Below are 23629 nucleotides of genomic sequence, written 5' to 3'. Positions count from 1 at the left end.
TTTTTGGTGTGTTTTGTTGTGTTTTGTTTGTCTGTTTTATTTGTTCTATACATATAATTGGATTAGGTAGATATAGAAGATATAGTTATTGCTGTCCTAATTTGATGGCATAAATAGTGTGAACGATGGAGATGTCAATAACATTATGTAGTACGAGTTGACCAGACAAAGTATCAATGTTAGTCATATTTAATCCCATCAAACTTACATTTGCTATCTTTTATTGTATTTTAGTAGGATTATGTATATTGCGATAATATTGATTGATTGAGATTGTTTGTATCACAAACTGCTGAATTGAACTTTTTTTTTTTCTTCTCTTTTTTCTCACACATTGTGAATGTAATTATTGAATATATAAGAATTTTGTATAAAATGTTTTATTCTCAATAGGTTAAATTCTTGGTGGTAACTTTACTGAGATAATTTGGGAAAAGACCGAATGGTGTTAATTAATAAGCGATTGTATATTGGGTCATCTCACTTTATTTCTTCCTTTATGGCAGGCATTTAAACCTCACAGTGCACGTGTTTAAGACGGGTTTAAGTTTAATTGCGTTTTTCTTCTTATTGAAAATAGTTGTTGCAACAAATCTTGGTTTTTACTGAGTAATTTTTATATTTATAATGTATTAATGTTGATTACCTAGGGTACCTTTGTCTGAAAATCGATTTTTATGCTGTTTTTCTATGTAATGTGGTCAGAATATATATTTCTTCTGTATATGTATATTTGTTTCTTCAATAAAAATATTTATATAACAATACACAAAGGTGTTCAAGCTTAAAGGGACAGTAAACCTCAAAAATAAGGTTATATAATTCTGCACATAGTGCAGAATTATAATAACATTATATTAGCGCAAACTTTATAAAACCTAATATACCCTTTTAATTTTTTTAAAGACCCGCTCTCTGTGCTCTTCTGAACGGGTCTGTTTTTTTTTTTTTACACAGCGCATCGGGCCAGTTGTATAGTCACAGCCCGGCCCGACCGCATCATTACACCAAGTCCAGCTCGCTCCTGCTCTGTCTGAAAGCAGGAGCGAGCTGCACTTAGTGTTATGGCGCGATCGAGCCAAGCTGCGACTATACAGCTAGCCCGATGCGCTGTGTAAAAAAAAAACAGACCCGCTCAGAAGAGCGGGTCTGTAAAACAGCCGTTTTTTTTAAAAATTAAAAGGTTATATTAGGTTTTATAAAGTTTGCGCTAATATAATGTTATATAATTCTGCACTATGTGCAGAATTATATAACATTATTTTTAAGGTTTACTGACACTTTGAATCGGAAGGAAACCACCTCAGAAGAAGGAATTATACTTTATCTGAGATTTCACCCTCAGAAAGTCCCGATGTATCTTCCTCATCAGACTTATGAGAAAAGGCAACTCAGGAAGCAAAACTGAGGACAGGCACCTTACTTTCTGAATTTCCTCATGTTTTCCCCTGTAATCTGGGAATGGCTGCTAATGACGCAGATACCTCTGAAGATACCCGGGCAGCAATTTCTTCTTTTAACCCCATGAATGCCAACGACGGCTCTGAGCTGTCGTAGAGTTTCCCACTCTAGTGCCAACGACGGCTCAGAGCTGTCGCTAGAACTCTCCCACCTTGAGAGAGATCTGGGGGCTCCCACACTCTCCTACCCTGGTGATCGGGCCTGCATAGTGACCGGCATCGCCGGAGATTCACGTTTTGCATGGTGACGTCATGCGCAATGACGTCATCGCGCAACTTTATTAAAAATTTACAATACAAAGTATAGGGAAAGGGGGCATGCTGCTTAGACGCCTGTATCTCAGGCATCTAAGCAGCTACCGACCCCCAAGACTCGCCGTTGGAAAGGTAATCGCCTAACCTTTCCAACAGTGTAAGTATTGGGGATCTGGGGGAAAAAATACAAAAGTAAAAAATAAAAAAATTTAATAAAAAAAACAAATCACCTTAGCACCCAGGTGGGATAGTGCTTAACACTCAAAGGGTTAAACCTTTGTTTTGCAAGGTTTTCTTGACGCATGAAGAACAAAATTGAATAGGAGCTGCAATTTGTGCATCTAAAACACAATAAGCATGAATTCATGAGAGCAGACTCTTGCTCCATATCAGACATGTTGTGAAACAGTAAATAAACTTGTACATATAAGTTTAAAAGATTTTAATATTCAATTAAAATAAGCCGAGGAAAAAATTCACTTTAAATTTTATCCCAAATTAGGATTTATCCCCAGCTAAAATTATGTGAGAAAAGTTAAGAAAAAAAACACCAAATAAACTTCTAAAATACCCCTTAGGCAACCCCACACCTCAGTTACTGAGGTGCCTTACCGCTACCAATTAAGACCAGATAACCCAGAAATGGAGAAAAACAACTTTTTCCTCAGAAACGTTATGAAGTAAAGCCAGTCATGTGACCACAACTGCCAAGCTCAAATTACTGCTGCGACACAGAGAGGCACTAAAAATAGCTTCCTGGTACACTGAGTAACAGAAATATCCGGTTTTTCAAACTTGACAGTTTAAAATGTTGCATTGTTTTATTTTAAAGCAAAGGGGAAATGAATAAGCTGCTGAAATAGACAATTCAGCCTTACTTTCAGTTTAAACTTTTATTGTTTAATCAAGTAAATGTGTCAAAATAGTACAAATAAAGCCTAATAAAAACATTATACCCTGTTTAAAATGCTACAGTGCCTGCTTCATGCCTCAGTGTAACCCATACAACAGGGTTGTATGTCCCAATAAAAAAGCAGCATTTTTTAAATTTGTTAAGTGCATGGTCTCCCCAACTGGAAGAAAAAGCACTTACCTGCTCCGCTGTCCGGCATGTAAACCGTTACAACCGTTACAAAGTATGAGAGGACACAGTTCCTCACAGAGACCTTTGAAAAAGAAAGAACAGAGTAACCAACTCTGGCTTTCTAAAGTAGAGCAGCAATTGTTAGGAAAACGCAGTAAGTACCTCTGCGTAACTGCTTTAAAGCCACCACTACCCGACTGCAAGGAATGACGTGGAATACGGCTATACTTGCTTGTAGATGAAATAAAAAATCTTCAGACACCTAAACTTCACCTCCTCCATGCATAAGGCAAAGAGAATGAATGGGGGTTGTGGGTAAGGGAGTGATACTTAAAAGTTTAACTGTGGTGCTCTTTTTGCCTCCTCCTGCTGGCCAGGAGTGATATTCCCAACAGTAATTACTCAAGCCGTGGACTAACCATATTTAAGGAAAGAAACTAATTTATTCAGTGATGTAACAGAGCAGAAATTGCTGCTTAACCAAAAGGCAAAAACCTAAAATTACAAGTGCAAGAACTGGAGGAGGGTGGAGTCAACAGAACACTTCTGGACAACTTCTACCCTTTTCAAGGTGTCTAAACAATCATAATATAAAGATTTTTATTTTTTTTAGTGGCTTATAATTTGGCCAGAGTAATTTGTACACTTTTTTTTTTTTTAGAGAGTGTAAAAAAAGTGAAGAGATTAGTAAAGGACATTAAAATAAATTCCTCATTAATCACATATATGGTATGTAGGGATGGCTTTCACTGATAATCTACAAAACTAAAGCAGACCTGAATGCCTCTCTCCTCTTGGCACTGAAATCCAACAAAGATTCAGTCATTCATTCATTCATTGCACATGGATAGGACGCACCGCGTCGCTTCTGAAGTTCAAATATTTCATCTGAGCGCTCAGCTACGCGACATGACACAGCAGAGTGCTCCGAGATGAAAAGGCAGGACACACTGGGCACGCACAGCTGCAACTACATGCTGCGTGCTGCTCCGCTTGCAGTGTGTCACATGCCTTAAGATAGGACCAAGCATTCAATTTATTCCCTGCATTTATTCGCAGCTATCATCCCACATTACTTAAAAGGGACATAAAAGTTCAACAAGAAAATGCTGTAATGTGTTGCAGCATTTTATTATTACACTGTTGCTTGCATATTTTTATACCTGTGTGTTTAACTCCTGCAAAGTCCAATGTGGAGCCACAGTGGACTACTGGGAGCTAGCTAAAAACATCTGGTGAGCCAATGACAAGAGATAAGTGTGTATCCACCAATCTCAAGCAGTACACTGCAACTACTGAGACTACTTAGGTATGCTTTTCAACTAAGGATAACACGAGAAAAAAAATGTTCTACAAGAAGTAAATTGGAAAAGTTGTTAAGCATGATTGGTCTAAATCATGGATTCATTTTATAAATATAAAAACAACCTAGAACAATCCAAACTTAGAATGTATGAGTAACAATTTGTTTTTGCTAAACCTAGAAGAGGACAGTTTCAAATGCATTAAGGTTTTTGATACACATTCCTGAGTAGACAAAAGTATATATATCCCCAGTATAAAATGCAGAGCTTTACCAGCTGGATTCTGTAATGAGGCAAAATAAGAGAACAGCGTTAAAGAGAGCTACATGAGAGGAAAAAAACATAATTTATGCTTACCTGATAAATTTATTTCTCTTGTGGTGTATCCAGTCCACGGATCATCCATTACTTATGGGATATATTCTCCTTCCCAACAGGAAGTTGCAAGAGTCCACCCACAGCAAAGCTGCTATATAGCTCCTCCCCTAACTGCCATTACCAGTCATTCGACCGAAAACATGCAGAGAAAGGAAAACCATAGGGTGCAGTGGTGACTGTAGTTTAATGGAAAAATTACCTGCCTTAAAGTGACAGGGCGGGCCGTGGACTGGATACACCACAAGAGAAATAAATTTATCAGGTAAGCATAAATTATGTTTTCTCTTGTTAAGTGTATCCAGTCCACGGATCATCCATTACTTATGGGATACCAATACCAAAGCTAAAGTACACGGATGATGGGAGGGACAAGGCAGGTACTTAAACGGAAGTTACCACTGCCTGTAAAAAACCCTTTCTCCCAAAAATAGCCTCCGAAGAAGCAAGGTATCAAATTTGTTAAATTTGAAAAAGTATGAAACGCAGACCAAGACTCAGTCTTGTAATCTGTTCAACAGAAGCCACATTTAAAAAAGGCTCAAGTGAAAACCACAGCTCTAGTAGAATGAGCTGTAATCCCTTCAGGAGGCTGCTGTCCAGCAGTCTCATAAGCTAAATGAATTATGCTTTTTAACCAAAAAGACAGAGAGGTTGCTGAAGTCCTTTGACCTCTCCTCTGTCCAGAATAGACAACAAACAAGGTGAATGTTTGATGAAAATCTGTAGTAGCTTGCAAGTAAAACTTTAAAACACGAACCACGTCCAAATTGTGTAATAGACGTTCCTTCTTTGAAGAAGGATTAGGATACAAGAATGGAACAACAATCTCTTGAGTGATATTCTTGTTAGATACCACCTTAGGTAAAAACCCAGGTTGGTACACAGGACTACCTTATCCGTACGTAGAACCAGATAAGGAGAATCACATTGCAACGCAGATAACTCGGAGACTCTATGAGCCGAGGAAATAGCTACCAAAAAGGAACTTTCCAAGATAGAAGTTTGATATCTATGGAATGAAAAGGTTCAAATGGAACTCCTTGAAGAACCTTAAGAACCAGCTTTAAGCTCCATGGCGGAGCAACATTTTTAACCACAGGCTTGGTTCTAACCAAAGCCTGACCAAATGCCTGAACGTCTAGAATACCTGCCAGACGCTTGTGCAAAAGGACAGAGTAGAAATCTGTCCTTTTAAAGAACTAGCTGACAACCCTTTTCTCAAAATCATCTTGGAGAAAAGATAATATCCTGGGAATCCAGACTTTACTCCATGAGTAACCCTTGGATTCATAACAATAAGATATTTACACCATATCTTATGTTAAATTTTCCTAGAGACAGGCTTTTATGCCTGTATTAAGGTATCAATTACTGACTCGGAGAAGCCATGCTTTGATAACATCAAGCGTTCTGTCTCCAGGCAGTCCATCTCAGATTAGTTATATTTAGATGGTTGAAAAGACCCTGAGGTAGAGGGTCCTGTCTCAGAAGCAGAGACCGTGGTGGAAAGGATGACATGTCCACCAGATCTGCATACCAGGTCCTGCGTGGCCACGCAGGCGCTGTCAAAAGCACCAAAGCACTCTCCTGCTTGATCTTGTGCAAACCCCTCCGGAGGGAATTCCCACTCCCCCAGATGAAAAGTCTGACGACTTAGAAAATCTGCCTCCCAGTTCTCAACACCTGGGATAGGGATAGCTTTTAGACAAGAGTGAGTCTCTGTCCAGTGAATTATTTTAAGACTTCTAACATTGCTAGGGAACTTCTGTTCCCCCTTGATGGTTGATGTAAGCCACAGTCGTGATATTGTCCGACTGAAATATGATGTACCTCAGAGTTGCTAACTGAGGCCAAGTCTGAAGAGCATGGAATATCGCTCCCAGTTCCAGAATATTCATTAGAAGGAGGGTCTCCTCCTGAGTCCACTATCCCTGAGCCTTCAGGGAGTTCCAGACTGTATCCCAACCTAAAAGGCTGGCATCTGTTGTAACAATTGTCCCATCTGACCTGCGGAAGGTCATACCCTTGGACAGATGGACCCGAGATAGTCACCAGAGAAGAGAATCTCTGGTTTCTTGGTCCGGATTTAACAGGAGAACAAATCTGTGTAATCCCCGTTCCTCTGGCTGAGCATGCATAGTTGCAGTGGTCTGAAATGTAGGCGTGCAAACGGTACTATGTCCCTTGCCGCTACCATTAAGCCGATTACATTCATGTACTGAGCCACCAAAGGGCGCGGATGGAATGAAGAACACGGCAGAAATTTAGAAACTTTGACAACCTGGACTCCGTCAGGTAAATTTTAATTTCTACAAAATCTATCAGAATCCCTAGGAGGGAAACCCTTGATATTGGGGATAGAGAACTCTTTCCTTGTTCACTTTCCACCCATGCGATCTCAGAAATGCCATATGAGACTTGGCAACTTGGATGTTTGACGCCTGTATCAGGATGTCGTCTAAATAAGGGGCCACTTCTATGCCCCGCAGCCTAAGGACCGCCAAAGTGACCCCAGAACCTCCATAAAGATTCTAGGGGCTGTAGTTAACCCAAAGGAAAGAGCTACAAACTGGTAATGCCTGTCTAGAAAGGCAAACCTGAAAAACCGATGGTGATCTTTATGCATCGTAATGTGAGGATAAGCATCCTTCAAATCCATTGTAGTCCTCTATTGACTCTCCTGGATCATAGTTAAGATGGTACGAATAGTTTCCATCTTAAATGATAGAATTCTAAAGAATTTGTTTAAGATCTTTTAGATCCAAAATAGGTCTGAAGGTTTCCTTTCCTTGGGAACCACAAACCGATTTGAGGAAAACTGTGTCCCTGTTCCTCTATTGGAACTGAATGGGTCACGTACACAATGCAAGAATGTCTCTTTCTTTATCTGGTTTGCAGATAAATGTGAAAGGCAAAAACTCCCCTTTTTTGGGGGGGAAAGCTTTGAAATCCAGAAGATATCTCTGGGGTATAATTTCCAATGCCCAGGGATCCTGGGCATCTCTTGCCCACGCCTGGGCGAAGAATGAAGTCTGCCCCCTATAGGATCCGTTACCAGATAGGGGTCCGTTCCTCATGCTGTTTTAGAGGCAGCAGCAGGCTCCTTGACCTGCTTATCTTTGTTCCAGGTCCGGTTGTCTCCAGACCGCCTTGGACTGAGCAAAAGTTCCCTCTTATTTTGCCTTAGAGGAAGTTGATGCCACACCTGCCTTGAATTTTCGAAAGGCACGAAAATTAGGCCTTTTTTGTCCCTTGATTTGGACCTGTCCTGAGGAAGGGCATGATCTTTTCCTCCAGTGATATAAGTAATAATCTCCTTCAAACTAGGCCTGAATAGGGTCTGCCCCTTGAAGGGAAGTTAAGTAGCTTATTTATTAAAGTCACGACAGCTGACCATGATATAAGCCATAGCGCTCTGCGCGCCAGTATAGTAAAAAACAGAATTCTTAGCCGTTAGTCTAGTCAAAGGAACAAAGGCATCAGAAAACAAAGGAATTGGCTAGCTTAAGTGCTCTAAGCTTGTCAAATATATTCATCCAATGGAGCCTGTAAAGCCTCATCAAGAGACTCAAACCAGAACGCCGCAGCAGCAGTGACAGGAGCAATGCGTGCAAGGGGCTGCAGGATAAAACCTTGTTGAATAAACATTTTTTATCCATTGGATCTAAAAAAGCACAACAGTCCTCGCCAGAGGTAGTGGTACGCTTAGCTAGAGTAGAAACTCTTCTCTCCACCTTAGGAACTGTCTGCCATAAGTCCCGTGTGGTGGCAACTATTAGAAAACATTCTTCTAAAAAATAGGAGGGGAAGAGAACGGCACACCTGGTCTTATCCCATTCCTTATGAAAAATTTTAGTAAACCTCTTTAGGTATTGGAAAAACATAAGTACACACCGGCACTGCATATTATTTATCCAGTCTACACAATTTCTCTGGCACTGCGATTGTACACATTCATTCAGAGCAGCTAAAGCCTCCCTGAGCAACAAGTGGAGGTTCTCAAGCATACATTTTAAATGTAGAAATATCAGAATCAGGTTAAATCATCTTCCCTGAGTCACAAATATCACCCACAGACTAAGCATATTGTGAGGTAGTATCAGACATGGTTCTTAAAGCGTCTGTATGCTCTGTATCTACCCCCAGAGCTGTTTTGCTTTCCTTTAATTTCAGGTAGTCTGACTAATACTGCTGCCAGTGTATTATACACAACCTTTGCCATGTCTTGTAAAATAAACGCTATGGGTGCCCTTGATGTACTTGGCGCCATTTGAGCGTGAGTCCCTAAAGCGGGAGTCAAAGGGTCTGACACGTGGGGAGAGTTAGTCGGCATAACTTCCCCCTCGACAGAATCCTCTGGTGATAATGTTTTTAAATACAAAAAATGATCTTTATTGTTTAACATGAAATCATTACATCTGGTACACATTCTAAAATGGGGTTCCACCATGGCTTTAAACATAATAAACACAGAGCCTATGTTAGACATGTTAGAACTAATAAAGAGACTAGTAAGCTTGGAAAACACTTTAAATCAAGTTAACAAGCAAATATAACAAACGTTACTGTGCCTTTAAGAGAAACAAATTTTGTCAAAATTTGAAAAACAGTGAAAAAAGGCAGTAAATCAAACGAAATTTTTACAGTACATGTAATAAGTTAACAGAGCATTGCACCCACTTGCAAATGGATGATTAACCCCTTAATGCAAAAAACAGATAAAAAAAAACAAAAACAAAAAAAAACACGACATTTTTTTAAACAGACACAACAAAACTGCCACAGCTGAGCTGTGGATTACCTTCCCTATAACTGTTTCTATGCAAAATTTAAGCCAGCCATGTGGAAAAATTAGGCCCCAATAAGTTTTATCACCAAACATATGTTAAAAAAAACGATTAAACATGCCAGCAAACGTTTTAAAACACATTCTTATAAGAGTATGTATGTCTATTAATAAGCCTGATCCAGTCGCTATCACTGCATTTAAGGCTTTACTTACATTACTTCGGTATCAGCAGTATTTTCTTAGTCAATTCCATTCCTTAGAAAAATATATTACTGCACATACCTTAGCATATATCTCTATCAATCAGCCTGGTAGCAGTCGCTTTCACTGCATTTAAAGGCTGTACTTACATTACTTCGGTATCAGCAGTATTTTCTTAGTCAATTCCATTCCTTAGAAAAATATTTTACTGCACATACCTTATTTGCAGGAAAACCTGCACGCCATTCCCCCTCTGAAGTACCTTACTCCTCAGAATGTGTGAGAACAGCAACTGGATCTTAGTTACGTCTGCTAAGATCATAGAAAAAACGCAGGCAGATTCTTCTTCCAAATACTGCCTGAGATAAACAGCACACTCCGGTGCCATTTAAAAATAACAAACTTTTGATTGAAGAAATAAACTAAGTATAAAAAACCACAGACTCTCACGACCTATCTATGTTGAGACTTGCAAGAGAATGACTGGTAATGGCAGTTAGGGGAGGAGCTATATAGCAGCTTTGCTGTGGGTGGACTCTTGCAACTTCCTGTTGGGAAGGAGAATATATCCCATAAGTAATGGATGATCCGTGGACTGGATACACTTAACAAGAGAAAACATAATTTATGCTTACCTGATAAATTCCTTTCTTCTGTTGTGCGATCAGTCCACGGGTCATCATTACTTCTGGGATATAACTCCTCCCCAACAGGAAATGCAAGAGGATTCACCCAGCAGAGCTGATATAGCTCCTCCCCTCTACGTCAGTCCCAGTCATTCGACCAAGAATCAACGAGAAAGGAGTAACCAAGGGTGAAGTGGTGACTGGAGTATAATTTAAAAGATATTTACCTGCCTTAAAAAAACAGGGCGGGCCGTGGACTGATCGCACAACAGAAGAAAGGAATTTATCAGGTAAGCATAAATTATGTTTTCTTCTGTTATGTGCGATCAGTCCACGGGTCATCATTACTTCTGGGATACCAATACCAAAGCAAAAGTACACGGATGACGGGAGGGATAGGCAGGCTCATTATACAGAAGGAACCACTGCCTGAAGAACCTTTCTCCCAAAAATAGCCTCCGAAGAAGCAAAAGTGTCAAATTTGTAAAATTTGGAAAAAGTATGAAGCGAAGACCAAGTTGCAGCCTTGCAAATCTGTTCAACAGAGGCCTCATTCTTAAAGGCCCAAGTGGAAGCCACAGCTCTAGTGGAGTGAGCTGTAATTCTTTCAGGAGGCTGCTGTCCAGCAGTCTCATAGGCTAAACGTATTATGCTACGAAGCCAGAAAGAGAGAGAGGTAGCAGAAGCTTTTTGACCTCTCCTCTGTCCAGAATAAACGACAAACAGGGAAGAAGTTTGGCGAAAATTTTTAGTTGCCTGCAAGTAGAACTTGAGGGCACGAACTACATCCAGATTGTGTAGAAGACGTTCCTTCTTTGAAGAAGGATTTGGACACAAGGATGGAACAACAATCTCTTGATTGATATTCCTGTTAGTAACTACCTTAGGTAAGAACCCAGGTTTAGTACGCAGAACTACCTTATCTGAGTGAAAAATCAGATAAGGAGAATCACAATGTAATGCTGATAACTCAGAGACTCTTCGAGCCGAGGAAATAGCCATTAAAAACAGAACTTTCCAAGATAACAATTTTATATCAATGGAATGAAGGGGTTCAAATGGAACACCTTGTAAAACGTTAAGAACTAAGTTTAAACTCCATGGCGGAGCAACGGCTTTAAACACAGGCTTGATCCTAGCTAAAGCTTGACAAAAGGCCTGGACGTCTGGATTTTCTGACAGACGCCTGTGTAACAAGATGGACAGAGCTGAAATCTGTCCCTTTAATGAACTAGCCGATAAACCCTTTTCTAAACCTTCTTGTAGAAAAGACAATATCCTAGGGATCCTAACCTTACTCCAGGAGTAACGTTTGGATTCGCACCAGTATAGGTATTTGCGCCATATTTTATGGTAAATCTTTCTGGTAACAGGCTTCCTAGCCTGGATCAGGGTATCAATAACCGACTCAGAAAAACCACGCTTTGATAAAATCAAGCGTTCAATTTCCAAGCAGTCAGTTTCAGAGAAGTTAGATTTTGATGTTTGAATGGACCCTGTATCAGAAGGTCCTGTCTCAGAGGTAGAGACCAAGGTGGACAGGATGACATGTCCACTAGATCTGCATACCAAGTCCTGCGTGGCCATGCAGGCGCTATTAGAATCACAGATGCTCTCTCTTGTTTGATTTTCGCAATCAATCGAGGAAGCAGCGGGAAGGGTGGAAACACATAAGCCATCCCGAAGTTCCAAGGTGCTGTCAAAGCATCTATCAGAACCGCTCCCGGATCCCTGGATCTGGACCCGTAGTGAGGAAGTTTGGCGTTCTGGCGAGACGCCATGAGATCTATCTCTGGTTTGCCCCAACGTCGAAGTATTTGGGCAAAAATCTCCGGATGAAGTTCCCACTCTCCCGGATGAAAAGTCTGGCGACTCAAGAAATCCGCCTCCCAGTTCTCCACTCCCGGGATGTGGATTGCTGACAGGTGGCAAGAGTGAGACTCTGCCCAGCGAATTATCTTTGATACTTCCATCATTGCTAGGGAGCTTCTTGTCCCTCCCTGATGGTTGATGTAAGCTACAGTCGTGATATTGTCCGACTGAAACCTGATGAACCCCTGAGTTGTTAATTGGGGCCAAGCTAGAAGGGCATTGAGAACTGCCCTCAATTCCAGAATGTTTATTGGAAGGAGACTCTCCTCCTGATTCCATAATCCCTGAGTCTTCAGAGAATTCCAGACAGCGCCCCAACCTAGCAGGCTGGCGTCTGTTGTTACGATTGTCCAGTCTGGCCTGCTGAATGGCATCCCCCTGGACAGGTGTGGCCGATAAAGCCACCATAGAAGAGAATTTCTGGTCTCTTGATTCAGATTCAGGGTAGGGGACAAATCTGAGTAATCCCCATTCCACTGACTTAGCATGCACAATTGCAGCGGTCTGAGGTGTAGGCGTGCAAAAGGTACTATGTCCATTGCCGCTACCATTAAGCCGATCACCTCCATGCATTGAGCTACTGACGGGTGTTGAATGGAATGAAGGACACGGCATGCATCCTGAAGCCTTGTTAACCTGTCTTCTGTCAGGTAAATCTTCATTTCTACAGAATCTATAAGAGTCCCCAAGAATGGAACTCTTGTGAGAGGAAAAAGAGAACTTTTCTTTTCGTTCACTTTCCATCCATGCGACCTTAGAAATGCCAGAACTAACTCTGTATGAGACTTGGCAGTTTGAAAGCTTGAAGCTTGTATTAGAATGTCGTCTAGGTACGGAGCTACCGAAATCCCTCGCGGTCTTAGTACCGCCAGAAGGGCACCCAGAACCTTTGTGAAGATTCTTGGGGCCGTAGCCAATCCGAATGGAAGGCTGCTAAGACCTCCCCTAGTAATGCACGGAGGTTCTCCAATTTAAATTTAAAATTTGAAATATCTGAATCCAATCTGTTTGGATCAGAACCGTCACCCACAGAATGAAGCTCTCCGTCCTCATGCTCTGCAAGCTGTGACGCAGTATCAGACATGGCCCTAGTATTGTCAGCGCACTCTGTTCTCACCCCAGAGTGATCACGCTTGCCTCTTAGTTCTGGTAATTTAGACAAAACTTCAGTCATAACAGTAGCCATATCATGTAATGTTATCTGTAATGGCCGCCCAGATGTATTAGGCGCCATAATATCACGCACCTCCCGGGCGGGAGATGCAGGTACTGCCGCGTGAGGCGAGTTAGTCGGCTCTCCCCTCGCAGTTTGGTGAAATTTGTTCACATTGTACAGATTGACTTTTATTTAAAGTAGCATCAATACAGTTAGTACATAAATTTCTATTGGGCTCCACCTTGGCATTGGAACAAATGACACAGATATCATTCTCTGAGTCAGACATGTTTAACACACTAGCAATAACTTGCAACCTGGTTATAATCTTTTTAACAAAAACGTACTGTGCCTCAAAGAGGTACTTAAACGATTAAATGACAGTTGAGATAATGAACTGAAACAGTTATAGCATCAAGTTTAAAATAACACAACTTTTAGCAAAGGTTTGTTCCCATTAGTAAATAACTAAATTTGACAAAAAAAATTATAGAGTAACGTTTTTATTCACAGTCAATAAAAATTCTCACAGCTCTGCTGAGAGAATGTACCTCCCTTCAAAGAAGTTTGAAGACCCCTGAGATCTGTCAGTGAACCGGATCATGCAGGAAATATAATAGTAGCTGACTGGAATTTTTTGATGCGTAGCAAAAGAGCGCCAAAAACGGCCCCTCCCTCTCACACACAGCAGTGAGGAGAAACGAAACTGTCACAATTTAAAGCAGACAACTGCCAAGTGGAAAATAATGCCCAAACATTTATTTACTCAGTACCTCAGCAATGTAAACGATTCTACATTCCAGCAAAAACGTTTAACATGACAATATTTATTAAAAGGATTAGTGACCTTTAACAGAGTAGTTCCGGTGAAAAACCATTCCCAGAATACTGAAGTGTATACATACATGTCATTATAACGGTATAGCAGGATTTTTTCATCAATTCCATTCAGAAAATAAAAACTGCTACATACCTCAATGCAGATTCATCTGCCCGCTGTCCCCTGATCTGAAGCCTTTACCTCCCTCAGATGGCCGAGAACAGCAATATGATCTTAACTACTCCGGTTAAAATCATAGTAAAAAACTCTGGTAGATTCTTCTTCAAACTCTGCCAGAGAAGTAATAACACGCTCCGGTGCTATTGTAAAATAACAAACTTTTGATTGAAGTCATAAAAACTAAGTATAATCACCATAGTCCTCTCACACATCCTATCTAGTCGTTGGGTGCAAGAGAATGACTGGGACTGACGTAGAGGGGAGGAGCTATATCAGCTCTGCTGGGTGAATCCTCTTGCATTTCCTGTTGGGGAGGAGTTATATCCCAGAAGTAATGATGACCCGTGGACTGATCGCACATAACAGAAGAAATATATATATATATATATATATATATATATATATATATATATATATATATATATATATATATATATATAATCTTTTTGTTACACTTGTGTTAGTCAATAGAGCTGTGGAAGTTTCCTTATAAGCCAGTTTCACTCCCATGAACCAGATATATACAGACATGCAGTTCCTATTAGGTTCAAGACCCCATTATCACTGTAAGCTTGTGCAGTGTATACTGCTTTAAAGGGACCCTAAAGAGCGTACATGGAACACTTATGTAAATGTACTTAGAAGTTTCTTTGCACTTCCATTGTCAGGTACAATAACCCTTAAGTTTCCATCCTGAGCAAATCAGTAGCTTACAGTACGGTTGGATTCACCGGGATGCAGATGGGGGGGAGATTTCTTTTTTTTTAAATCTAGCAGACAGGAGAACTTTTAAAGGATTGGAATTTACATATTTAAACTATCACAATATTAAAATGATAGTGTTTTTCCCCTCCATTCTACATTAAAAGGGACATTCAACTGCTGAGCGCAAATACAATAGAATGGTTACTACTCACCATGCTACTGTTTTTCCTCCTATGCCTGCAGCTGTCTTCAAAATCAATTTCTTATTTTCCACCTTACAAGTATTAGTGAGGCTCTGCATCTTCACGCTGGGCGCCGCTATCTTGTGGCTTGTATTTGCTATGTATCTTTTAAAATGTGCAAAAAAGTACACAAATTTTAACACTTCCGCTCTCAACAATGTGAGCTAAACCGAAGTGCAAGTTACAGCTGTCAAAAAGCAAATCTGTGAAACTGCACTGTGCCTATCACAGGATGCAACAATACATGAGCTACAAGATGGCGGCACCCAGTATAAAATGCAGAGCTTTACCAGCTGGATTCTGTAATGAGGCAAAATAAGAGAACAGCGTTAAAGAGAGCTACATGAGAGGAAAAAAACATAATTTATGCTTACCTGATAAATTTATTTCTCTTTAGTGTGTTCAGTCCACGGGTCATCCATTACTTATGGGATATATTCTCCTCCCCAACAGGAAGTTGCAAGAGGATCACCCAATCAGAGCTGCTATATAGCTCCTCCCCTCACATGTCATATCCAGTCATTCGACCGAAACAAGACGAGAAAGGAAAAACTATAGGGTGCAGTGGTGACTGGAGTTTTAATTAAAATTTAGAACTGCCTCAAAAAAGACAGGGCGGGCCGTGGACTGAACACACTACAAGAGAAATAAATTTATCAGGTAAGCATAAATTATGTTTTCTCTTGTTAAGTGTGTTCAGTCCACGGGTCATCCATTACTTATGGGATACCAATACCAAAGCTAAAGTACACGGATGATGGGAGGGACAAGGCAGGAACATTAAACAGAAGGAACTACTGCCTGTAGAACCTTTCTCCCAAAACCAGCCTCCGAAGAAGCAAAAAAGTGTAAAATTTGTAAAATTTTGAAAAGGTATGAAGTGGAGACCAAGTTGCAGCCTTGCAAATCTGTTCAACAGAGGCCTCATTCTTAAAGGCCCAGGTGGAAGCCACAGCTCTAGTGGAATGAGCTGTAATTCTTTCAGGAGGCTGCTGTCCAGCAGTCTCATAGGCTAAACGTATTATGCTACGAAGCCAAAAAGAGAGAGAGGTGGCCGAAGCCTTTTGACCTCTCCTCTGACCAGAATAAACGACAAACAGATTAGAAGTTTGCCGAAAATCTTTAGTTGCCTGTAAGTAGAACTTCAGGGCACGGACTACGTCCAGATTATGCAAAAGACGTTCCTTCTTTGAAGAAGGATTAGGACACAATGAAGGAACAACAATCTCTTGATTGATATTCCTGTTAGAAACAACCTTAGGTAAAAACCCAGGTTTAGTACGCAGAACTACCTTGTCTGAATGAAAAATCAGATAAGGAGAATCGCAATGTAAGGCAGATAACTCAGAGACTCTTCGAGCCGAGGAAATAGCCATCAAAAACAGAACTTTCCAAGATAAAAGCTTAATATCAATGGAATGAAGGGGTTCAAACGGAACACCCTGAAGAACTTTAAGAACCAAGTTTAAGCTCCACGGAGGAGCAACAGTTTTAAACACAGGCTTAATCCTAGCCAAAGCCTGACAAAAAGCCTGGACGTCTGGATTCTCTGCCAGACGTTTGTGTAAAAGAATAGACAGAGCAGAAATCTGTCCCTTTAACGAACTAGCGGATAAACCCTTTTCTAAACCTTCTTGTAGAAAAGCCAATATCCTAGGAATCCTAACCTTACTCCATGAGTAACTCTTGGATTCACACCAATATAACTATTTACGCCATATCTTATGGTAAATTTTTCTGGTAACAGGTTTCCGAGCCTGTATTAACGTATCAATAACCGACTCCGAAAAACCACGCTTTGATAGAATCAAGCGTTCAATCTCCATGCAGTCAGCCTCAGAGAAATTAGGCTTGGATGGTTGAAAGGACCCTGAATTAGAAGGTCCTGCCTCAGAGGCAGAGACCATGGTGGACAGGACGACATGTCCACTAGGTCTGCATACCAGGTCCTGCGTGGCCACGCAGGCGCTATCAGAATCACCGATGCTCTCTCCTGTTTGATCCTGGCAATCAGTCGAGGTAGCAACGGAAATGGTGGAAACACATAAGCCATGTTGAAAACCCAAGGGGCTGCTAGTGCATCTACCAGCAACGCTCCCGGGTCCCTGGACCTGGATCCGTAACAAGGAAGCTTGGCGTTCTGGCGAGATGCCATGAGATCCAGCTCCGGTTCGCCCCGACGAAGAATCAGTTGAGCAAACACCTCCGGGTGAAGTTTCCACTCCCCCGGATGAAAGGTCTGGCGACTTAGAAAGTCCGCCTCCCAGTTCTCCACGCCTGGGATGTAGATCGCTGACAGGTGACAAGAGTGCGACTCTGTCCAGCGAATTATCTTCGAGACTTCCAACATCGCTAGGGAACTCCTGGTTCCTCCTTGATGATTGATGTAAGCCACAGTCGTGATGTTGTCCGACTGAAATCTGATGAACCTCAGTGTTGCTAACTGAAGCCAAGCCAGAAGAGCATTGAATATTGCTCTTAACTCCAGAATATTTATCAGAAGGAGTTTCTCCTCCTGAATCCACGATCCCTGTGCCTTCAGGGAGTTCCAGACTGCACCCCAACCTAGAAGGCTGGCATCTGTTGTTACAATCGTCCAATCTGGTCTGCGAAAAGTCATTCCTTTGGACAGATGAACCCGCGACAACCACCAGAGAAGAGAATCTCTGGCCTCCTGGTCCAGATTTAGTAAAGGGGACAGATCTGAGTAATCCCCATTCCACTGACTTAGCATGCATAGATGCAGCGGTCTGAGATGTAGGCGCGCAAATGGCACTATGTCCATTGCCGCGACCATTAAGCCGATTACTTCCATGCACTGAGCTACTGATGGGCTTGGAATAGAATGAAGGACACGGCAAGCATTTAGGATTTTTGATAACCTGGACTCCGTCAGGTAAATCTTCATCTCTACAGAATCTATAAGAGTCCCTAGAAAGGGAACCCTTGTGAGTGGGAACAGAGAACTCTTTTCCATGTTCACTTTCCACCCATGCGACCTCAGAAATGCTAGAACTATCTCTGTATGAGACTTTGCATTTTGAAAAGTTGACGCTTGTATCAGGATGTCGTCTAGGTACGGAGCCACCGCTATGCTTGGCGGTCTTAGTACCGCCAGAAGCGAGCCCAGAACCTTTGTAAAAATTCTCGGTGCCGTAGCCAACCCGAAGGGAAGAGCTACAAACTGGTAATGCCTGTCTAGAAAGGCAAACCTTAGGTACCGATAATGATCCTTGTGAATCGGTATGTGAAGGTAGGCATCCAAGTTCACTGTGGTCATATACTGACCCTCTTGGATCATGGGTAGGATGGTTCGAATAGTTTCCATTTTGAACGATGGAACTCTTAGGAATTTGTTTAAGATCTTCAGGTCCAAGATTGGCCTGAAGGTTCCCTCTTTTTTGGGAACCACAAACAGATTTGAGTAAAAACCTTGCCCTTGTTCCGTCCGCGGAACCGGGTGGATCACTCCCATTACTAAGAGGTCTTGTACACATCGTAGAAATGCCTCTCTTTCTTTATTAGGTTTGTTGATAACCTTGACAGATGAAATCTCCCTTGTGGAGGAGAAGTTTTGAAGTTCAGAAGGTATCCCTGAGATATGATCTCCAACGCCCAGGGATCCTGGACATCTCTTGCCCAGGCCTGGGCGAAGAGAGAAAGTCTGCCCCCCACTAGATCCGTTTCCGGATAGGGGGCCCTCTCTTCATGCTGTCTTAGGGGCAGTAGTAGGCTTTCTGGCCTGCTTGCCCTTGTTCCAGGACTGGTTAGTTTTCCAGCCCTGTTTGTAACGAGCAACAGTTCCTTTCTGTTTTGTGGCGGAGGAAGTTGATGCTGCTCCTGCCTTGAAGTTTCGAAAGGCACAAAAATTAGACTGTTTGGCCTTTGATTTGGCCCTGTCCTGAGGAAGGGTGTGACCCTTACCTCCAGTAATGTCAGCAATAATTTCTTTCAAGCCGGGCCCGAATAAGGTTTGCCCTTTGAAAGGAATATTAAGCAATTTAGATTTAGAAGTTACATCTGCTGACCAGGATATAAGCCATAGCGATCTGCGCGCCTGGATGGCGAATTCGGAGTTCTTAGCCGTTAGTTTGGTTAAATGCACAACAGCATCCGAAACAAAAGCATTAGCTAGCTTAAGGGCTTTAAGCTTGTTCATAATCTCATCCAATGGTGCTGTGCGAATAGCCTCTTCCAGAGACTCAAACCAGAATGCCGCTGCAGCAGTGACGGGCGCAATGCATGCAAGGGGCTGTAATATGAAACCTTGTTGAACAAACATTTTCTTAAGGTAACCTTCTAATTTTTTATCCATTGGATCTGAGAAAGCACAACTATCCTCCACCGGGATAGTGGTACGCTTGGCTAAAGTAGAAACTGCTCCCTCCACCTTAGGGACCGTCTGCCATAAGTCTCGTGTGGTGGCGTCTATTGGGAACATTTTTCTAAATATCGGAGGAGGGGAAAAGGGCACACCGGGTCTATCCCACTCCTTGCTAATAATCTCTGTAAGCCTTTTAGGTATAGGAAAAACGTCAGTACACACCGGTACCGCATAGTATTTATCCAGCCTACATAATTTCTCTGGGATTGCAACCGTGTCGCAATCGTTCAGAGCCGCTAACACCTCCCCTAGCAATACACGGAGGTTCTCAAGCTTAAATTTAAAATTTGAAATTTCTGAATCCGGTCTCCCCGGATCAGATCAGTCATCCACAGAATGAAGCTCTCCGTCCTCATGTTCTGCAAATTGTGACGCAATATCGGACATGGCTCTCGTGTCATCGGCGCGCTCTGTTCTAAACCCAGAGCTATCGCGCTTGCCTCTTAACTCAGGCAAATTAGATAATACTTCTTTCATAACATTAGCCATATCATGCAAAGTGATTTGTAAGGGCCTTGATGTACTTGGCGCCACAATCTCACGCACCTCCTGAGCGGGAGGCGAAGGTACTGAAGCGTGAGGAGAGTTAGGCGGCATAACTTCCCCCTCGTTGTCTGGTGATAATTTACCGGTAAAGACTGACTTTTATTTAAAGTAACATCAATACAATTGGTACACATATTTCTATTAGGCTCCACATTGGCTTTTAAACATAATGAACAAGCAGATTCATCTGTATCAGACATGTTTAAACAGACTAGCAATGAAGGCTAGCAAGCTTGGAAAAAATCTTTCAAGAAATTTACAAGCAATAGAAAAAACAAACAAACGCTGCAGCGCTTTTAAAAAACACAAAAAAACTGTCACAGTTGAAATAACAATGAACTATTCAGTTATAGCCAACAATTTTAACAGTAAATGTATGAATTTAGCAGAGGATTGCACCCACTAGCAAACGGATGATTAACCCCTCAATACCCAAAAACGGATAATCAATTTAAGATTTAACGCTTTTATCACAGTCAAACACACTGTCACAGGTCTGCTGTGACTGATTACCTCCCTGGAAATGAATTTTGAAGACCCCTGCGCCCTCTGGAGACGTCCTGGATCAAGGAGGAAGAAGCAGGAAGACTGTGCAAGAATTTTAACTGCGCAACAAGGCACTAAAAAAGGCCCCTCCCACTCATATTACAACAGTGGGAGACCTGTTACAACGGTTTCTATGCAGAAATATACGTTAGCCATATGGAAAAAAATCATGCCCAAAAAGATTTATCACCAAAGTACCTCACAAAACGAATAACATGCCAGTAAACGTTTTAAAAACAACTTTCCAGTGTTATGCAAAGTTATCACTAAGCCTGCTACCAGTCGCTTCTACTGCAGTTAAGGCTCATACATTTATTTCAGTATTAACAGTATTTTCTCAGTCAAATTCTAGTCCCTAGAAAATAACTCAACTGTGCATACATTTATCAGCCTGATACCAGTCGCTACTACTGCATTAAAGGCTGTACTTACATCATATGGGTAACAGCAGTGTTTTCTTAGTCAATTCCATTCCTAGAAAATATTACTGCACATACCTCATTTGCGGGGGACCCCGCATGCTATTCCCTTTTCTGAAGTTACCCCACTCCTCAGAATGTGCGAGAACAGCCAGTGGATCTTAGTTACGTCTGCTAAGATCATTGAAAACGCAGGCAGATTCTTCTTCTAAATACTGCCTGAGAGAAAAACAGCACACTCCGGTGCCATTTAAAAATAACAAACTTTTGATTGAAGAAATAAATTAAGTATAAAACACCACTCCTCTCGCGGACCTCCTTCTATGTTGAGACTTGCAAGAGAATGACTGGATATGACATGTGAGGGGAGGAGCTATATAGCAGCTCTGCTTGGGTGATCCTCTTGCAACTTCCTGTTGGGGAGGAGAATATATCCCATAAGTAATGGATGACCCGTGGACTGAACACACTTAACAAGAGAAAAAATACTATGGTGAGTAGTAACTATACTACTGTAGTGGTAGCCAGCAGTTTAAAGTCCCTTTAACTTGACTTAACATTTACCAAACAATGTACAGCAATGAAATAACATGCTTGTAAATAAACACACTCACCTTAAAGGTGTACTCCAAATTCTTCTCTGCCCTCTTTGTTTGCACACCTATAAAAGATATCTTCTCAATATGTACAGCTGTTAAAAGAAAACAATTGATTAATTCAGTAAATTGGTTTCTTCAAAAGAAAATTAACTTTAGCGCTCTAAAGGAGGCTCACCTTTAAGGATATACAAAGTGTTTATTTATACACCAAATCTATGGATGGTTTATTTCCTATGTGCAGATATACAAAATGTAATGCATCCAAATCACAGATTTTCCTTATTCCCATCAATGACATTATTTATAACTGCTATATCAACAGCAGTACAAATTCAAAATACACCAATTTTAAAAATGAGTTTTAGTGCATTTTTAAAAAAAATTTAACTACAACTTTAATAAAAATGTCCTTTGAGGAATATCTATCTAAAAATAATTTTTGTATATGTAAGATACATGGTATCCTGAAATAAGAATTCGATTTTAGTTTTTAAATAGGTAGCACAAGGCTGTATTATTTATGTCTGCAATGTCTACATTTTTTGGTAAAGAAAATCCAATCCATTCACAATGTGATGCTCTGACATTTCTATAAGATACATTTTGGGAATTTTCTTCTGTGTAGAAGATTTTCATTATCTTGGTTTTGCAGTTATCAAGCGCCTTTTCTTTAAAGCAAAAATGTTACAAAAAAAAAAAAAACAGTGTTGAGTAAAAAGATCTTAATTCCATTGTTCCTCTGCAAATATATGTACACATCAACCCTAAGGTTTCAAGAATCTTATTGAATAGAAGCGTTTGAGAAGTAATAGATCTGCACAAGGAGCTAAGTGCGAGAATGGAAGGGCAAGCAGTAAAAAAAAAAAAAAAAAAAAAAAAAACCTATAAATTTTTTTTGTTTTAGTTAAATAAAACTATTTCAGATGTTATTAAGCTTTTCTCAAAGTTAGGACGTTCCATGGCATCCTAACGGCGATGGGCTTTAGCGCCGTTAGGATGGCATGGAACATCCTAGCCGTTTGGCTGTACTGAAGCAAATGGCGCTTCCTGAATGGGAACGGTCATGGTGGGTGTGCCTAGCATTGTAGGCTCGCCCCCCCCCTGGCCCAATCCCATCATTGAAATCTCGCGATTGCATGCATAATTTTAATTTATTTACATCGGAGCGTTGTTCAGATGTAGAAAAATTAAACCCGGCATGAAAGGGTTAAGGTAATAATTCTATTTCTCTATCCAATAAAGCACAGCAGAAAAGTAGTCTAAGTATCAATGATAGTTCCATCTAGAAAAGATTTAACAATTATCTATGTATTTCTAATGGTATAACATAATCAGTATATTTATAACTGTAAAACTAATCTGATAACTTAATATTTAATAAAATAAAAAAAACATTTCCGGTTGTAAATATTAAGATTAAAACAACCAGGAAAAAGGAGTCTTTATGTAGAAAACTACACTTTAAATTGCGTTTTGACTAGCGACTTTCAAACCAAAAATCGACCATGACTTTAAAGTTGTAAAATAATATTCAAACTTTCCATCTGACATACAGCATGTTGCAGAAAATCAGCTACATCACATACCCTACAGCACTCCACACAAAGAGGGGGGGGGCAGACTGCCTACACCTTCCTACAAGTACCTCTGTTCTCTAATACCCCATAATAGCAAGAGCATATATAGGAGTATGAAAATAAATATATGTATGCTATGGCCAACCTGTGTCTTCTACAGAGGGCACTTGTAATGTCCAAGCAGGAGAAATGTTTTAGGTTTGTCCATACCTTCTCGCTGTAGTTTGTGAGATGTTGCAGAGACCCCATTGTGAGCAGCAGAACAGCTCTCTACCATATGATTTTCACCGCTTGGCAAATATTCATGAACATTCCCCTAGAAGAAAAAAAAATACAGTTTTATACCCTCATACAATACACACATATTAAAGAACTTATTTATTCCTGATGAGGTCACACAGAATTTACCTGCTCTTTATAAGCACTTTATAGATTATAATAATAATTTTAACAATGGACAAATAAATAGAACTAATTTTTTAGAAC

General features: G+C 40.8%; 1 protein-coding gene across 4 annotated transcripts in view; it reads right to left on the bottom strand.

Annotated features, from left to right (window-relative positions):
- ZCCHC2 (zinc finger CCHC-type containing 2) overlaps positions 1 to 23629 on the bottom strand; it is a 228741-nt gene that overhangs the window by 160112 nt on the left and 45000 nt on the right. For all 4 annotated transcript variants that reach the window (XM_053714634.1, XM_053714637.1, XM_053714636.1 and 1 more), the window contains exons 2-3: positions 23354 to 23459; positions 21582 to 21658 (exon numbers count right to left, since the gene is read on the bottom strand). In XM_053714634.1, coding sequence (XP_053570609.1) covers positions 21582 to 21658; positions 23354 to 23459 — 183 coding nt within the window. The remainder of the gene's footprint in view (positions 1 to 21581; positions 21659 to 23353; positions 23460 to 23629) is intronic.

This window comes from Bombina bombina, chromosome 5 (assembly GCF_027579735.1).
Source record: "Bombina bombina isolate aBomBom1 chromosome 5, aBomBom1.pri, whole genome shotgun sequence".
NCBI lineage: Eukaryota > Metazoa > Chordata > Amphibia > Anura > Bombinatoridae > Bombina > Bombina bombina.
The sequence above is the reverse complement of the archived record's forward strand: the minus strand, read 5'-3'. Positions and strand labels throughout refer to the sequence as shown.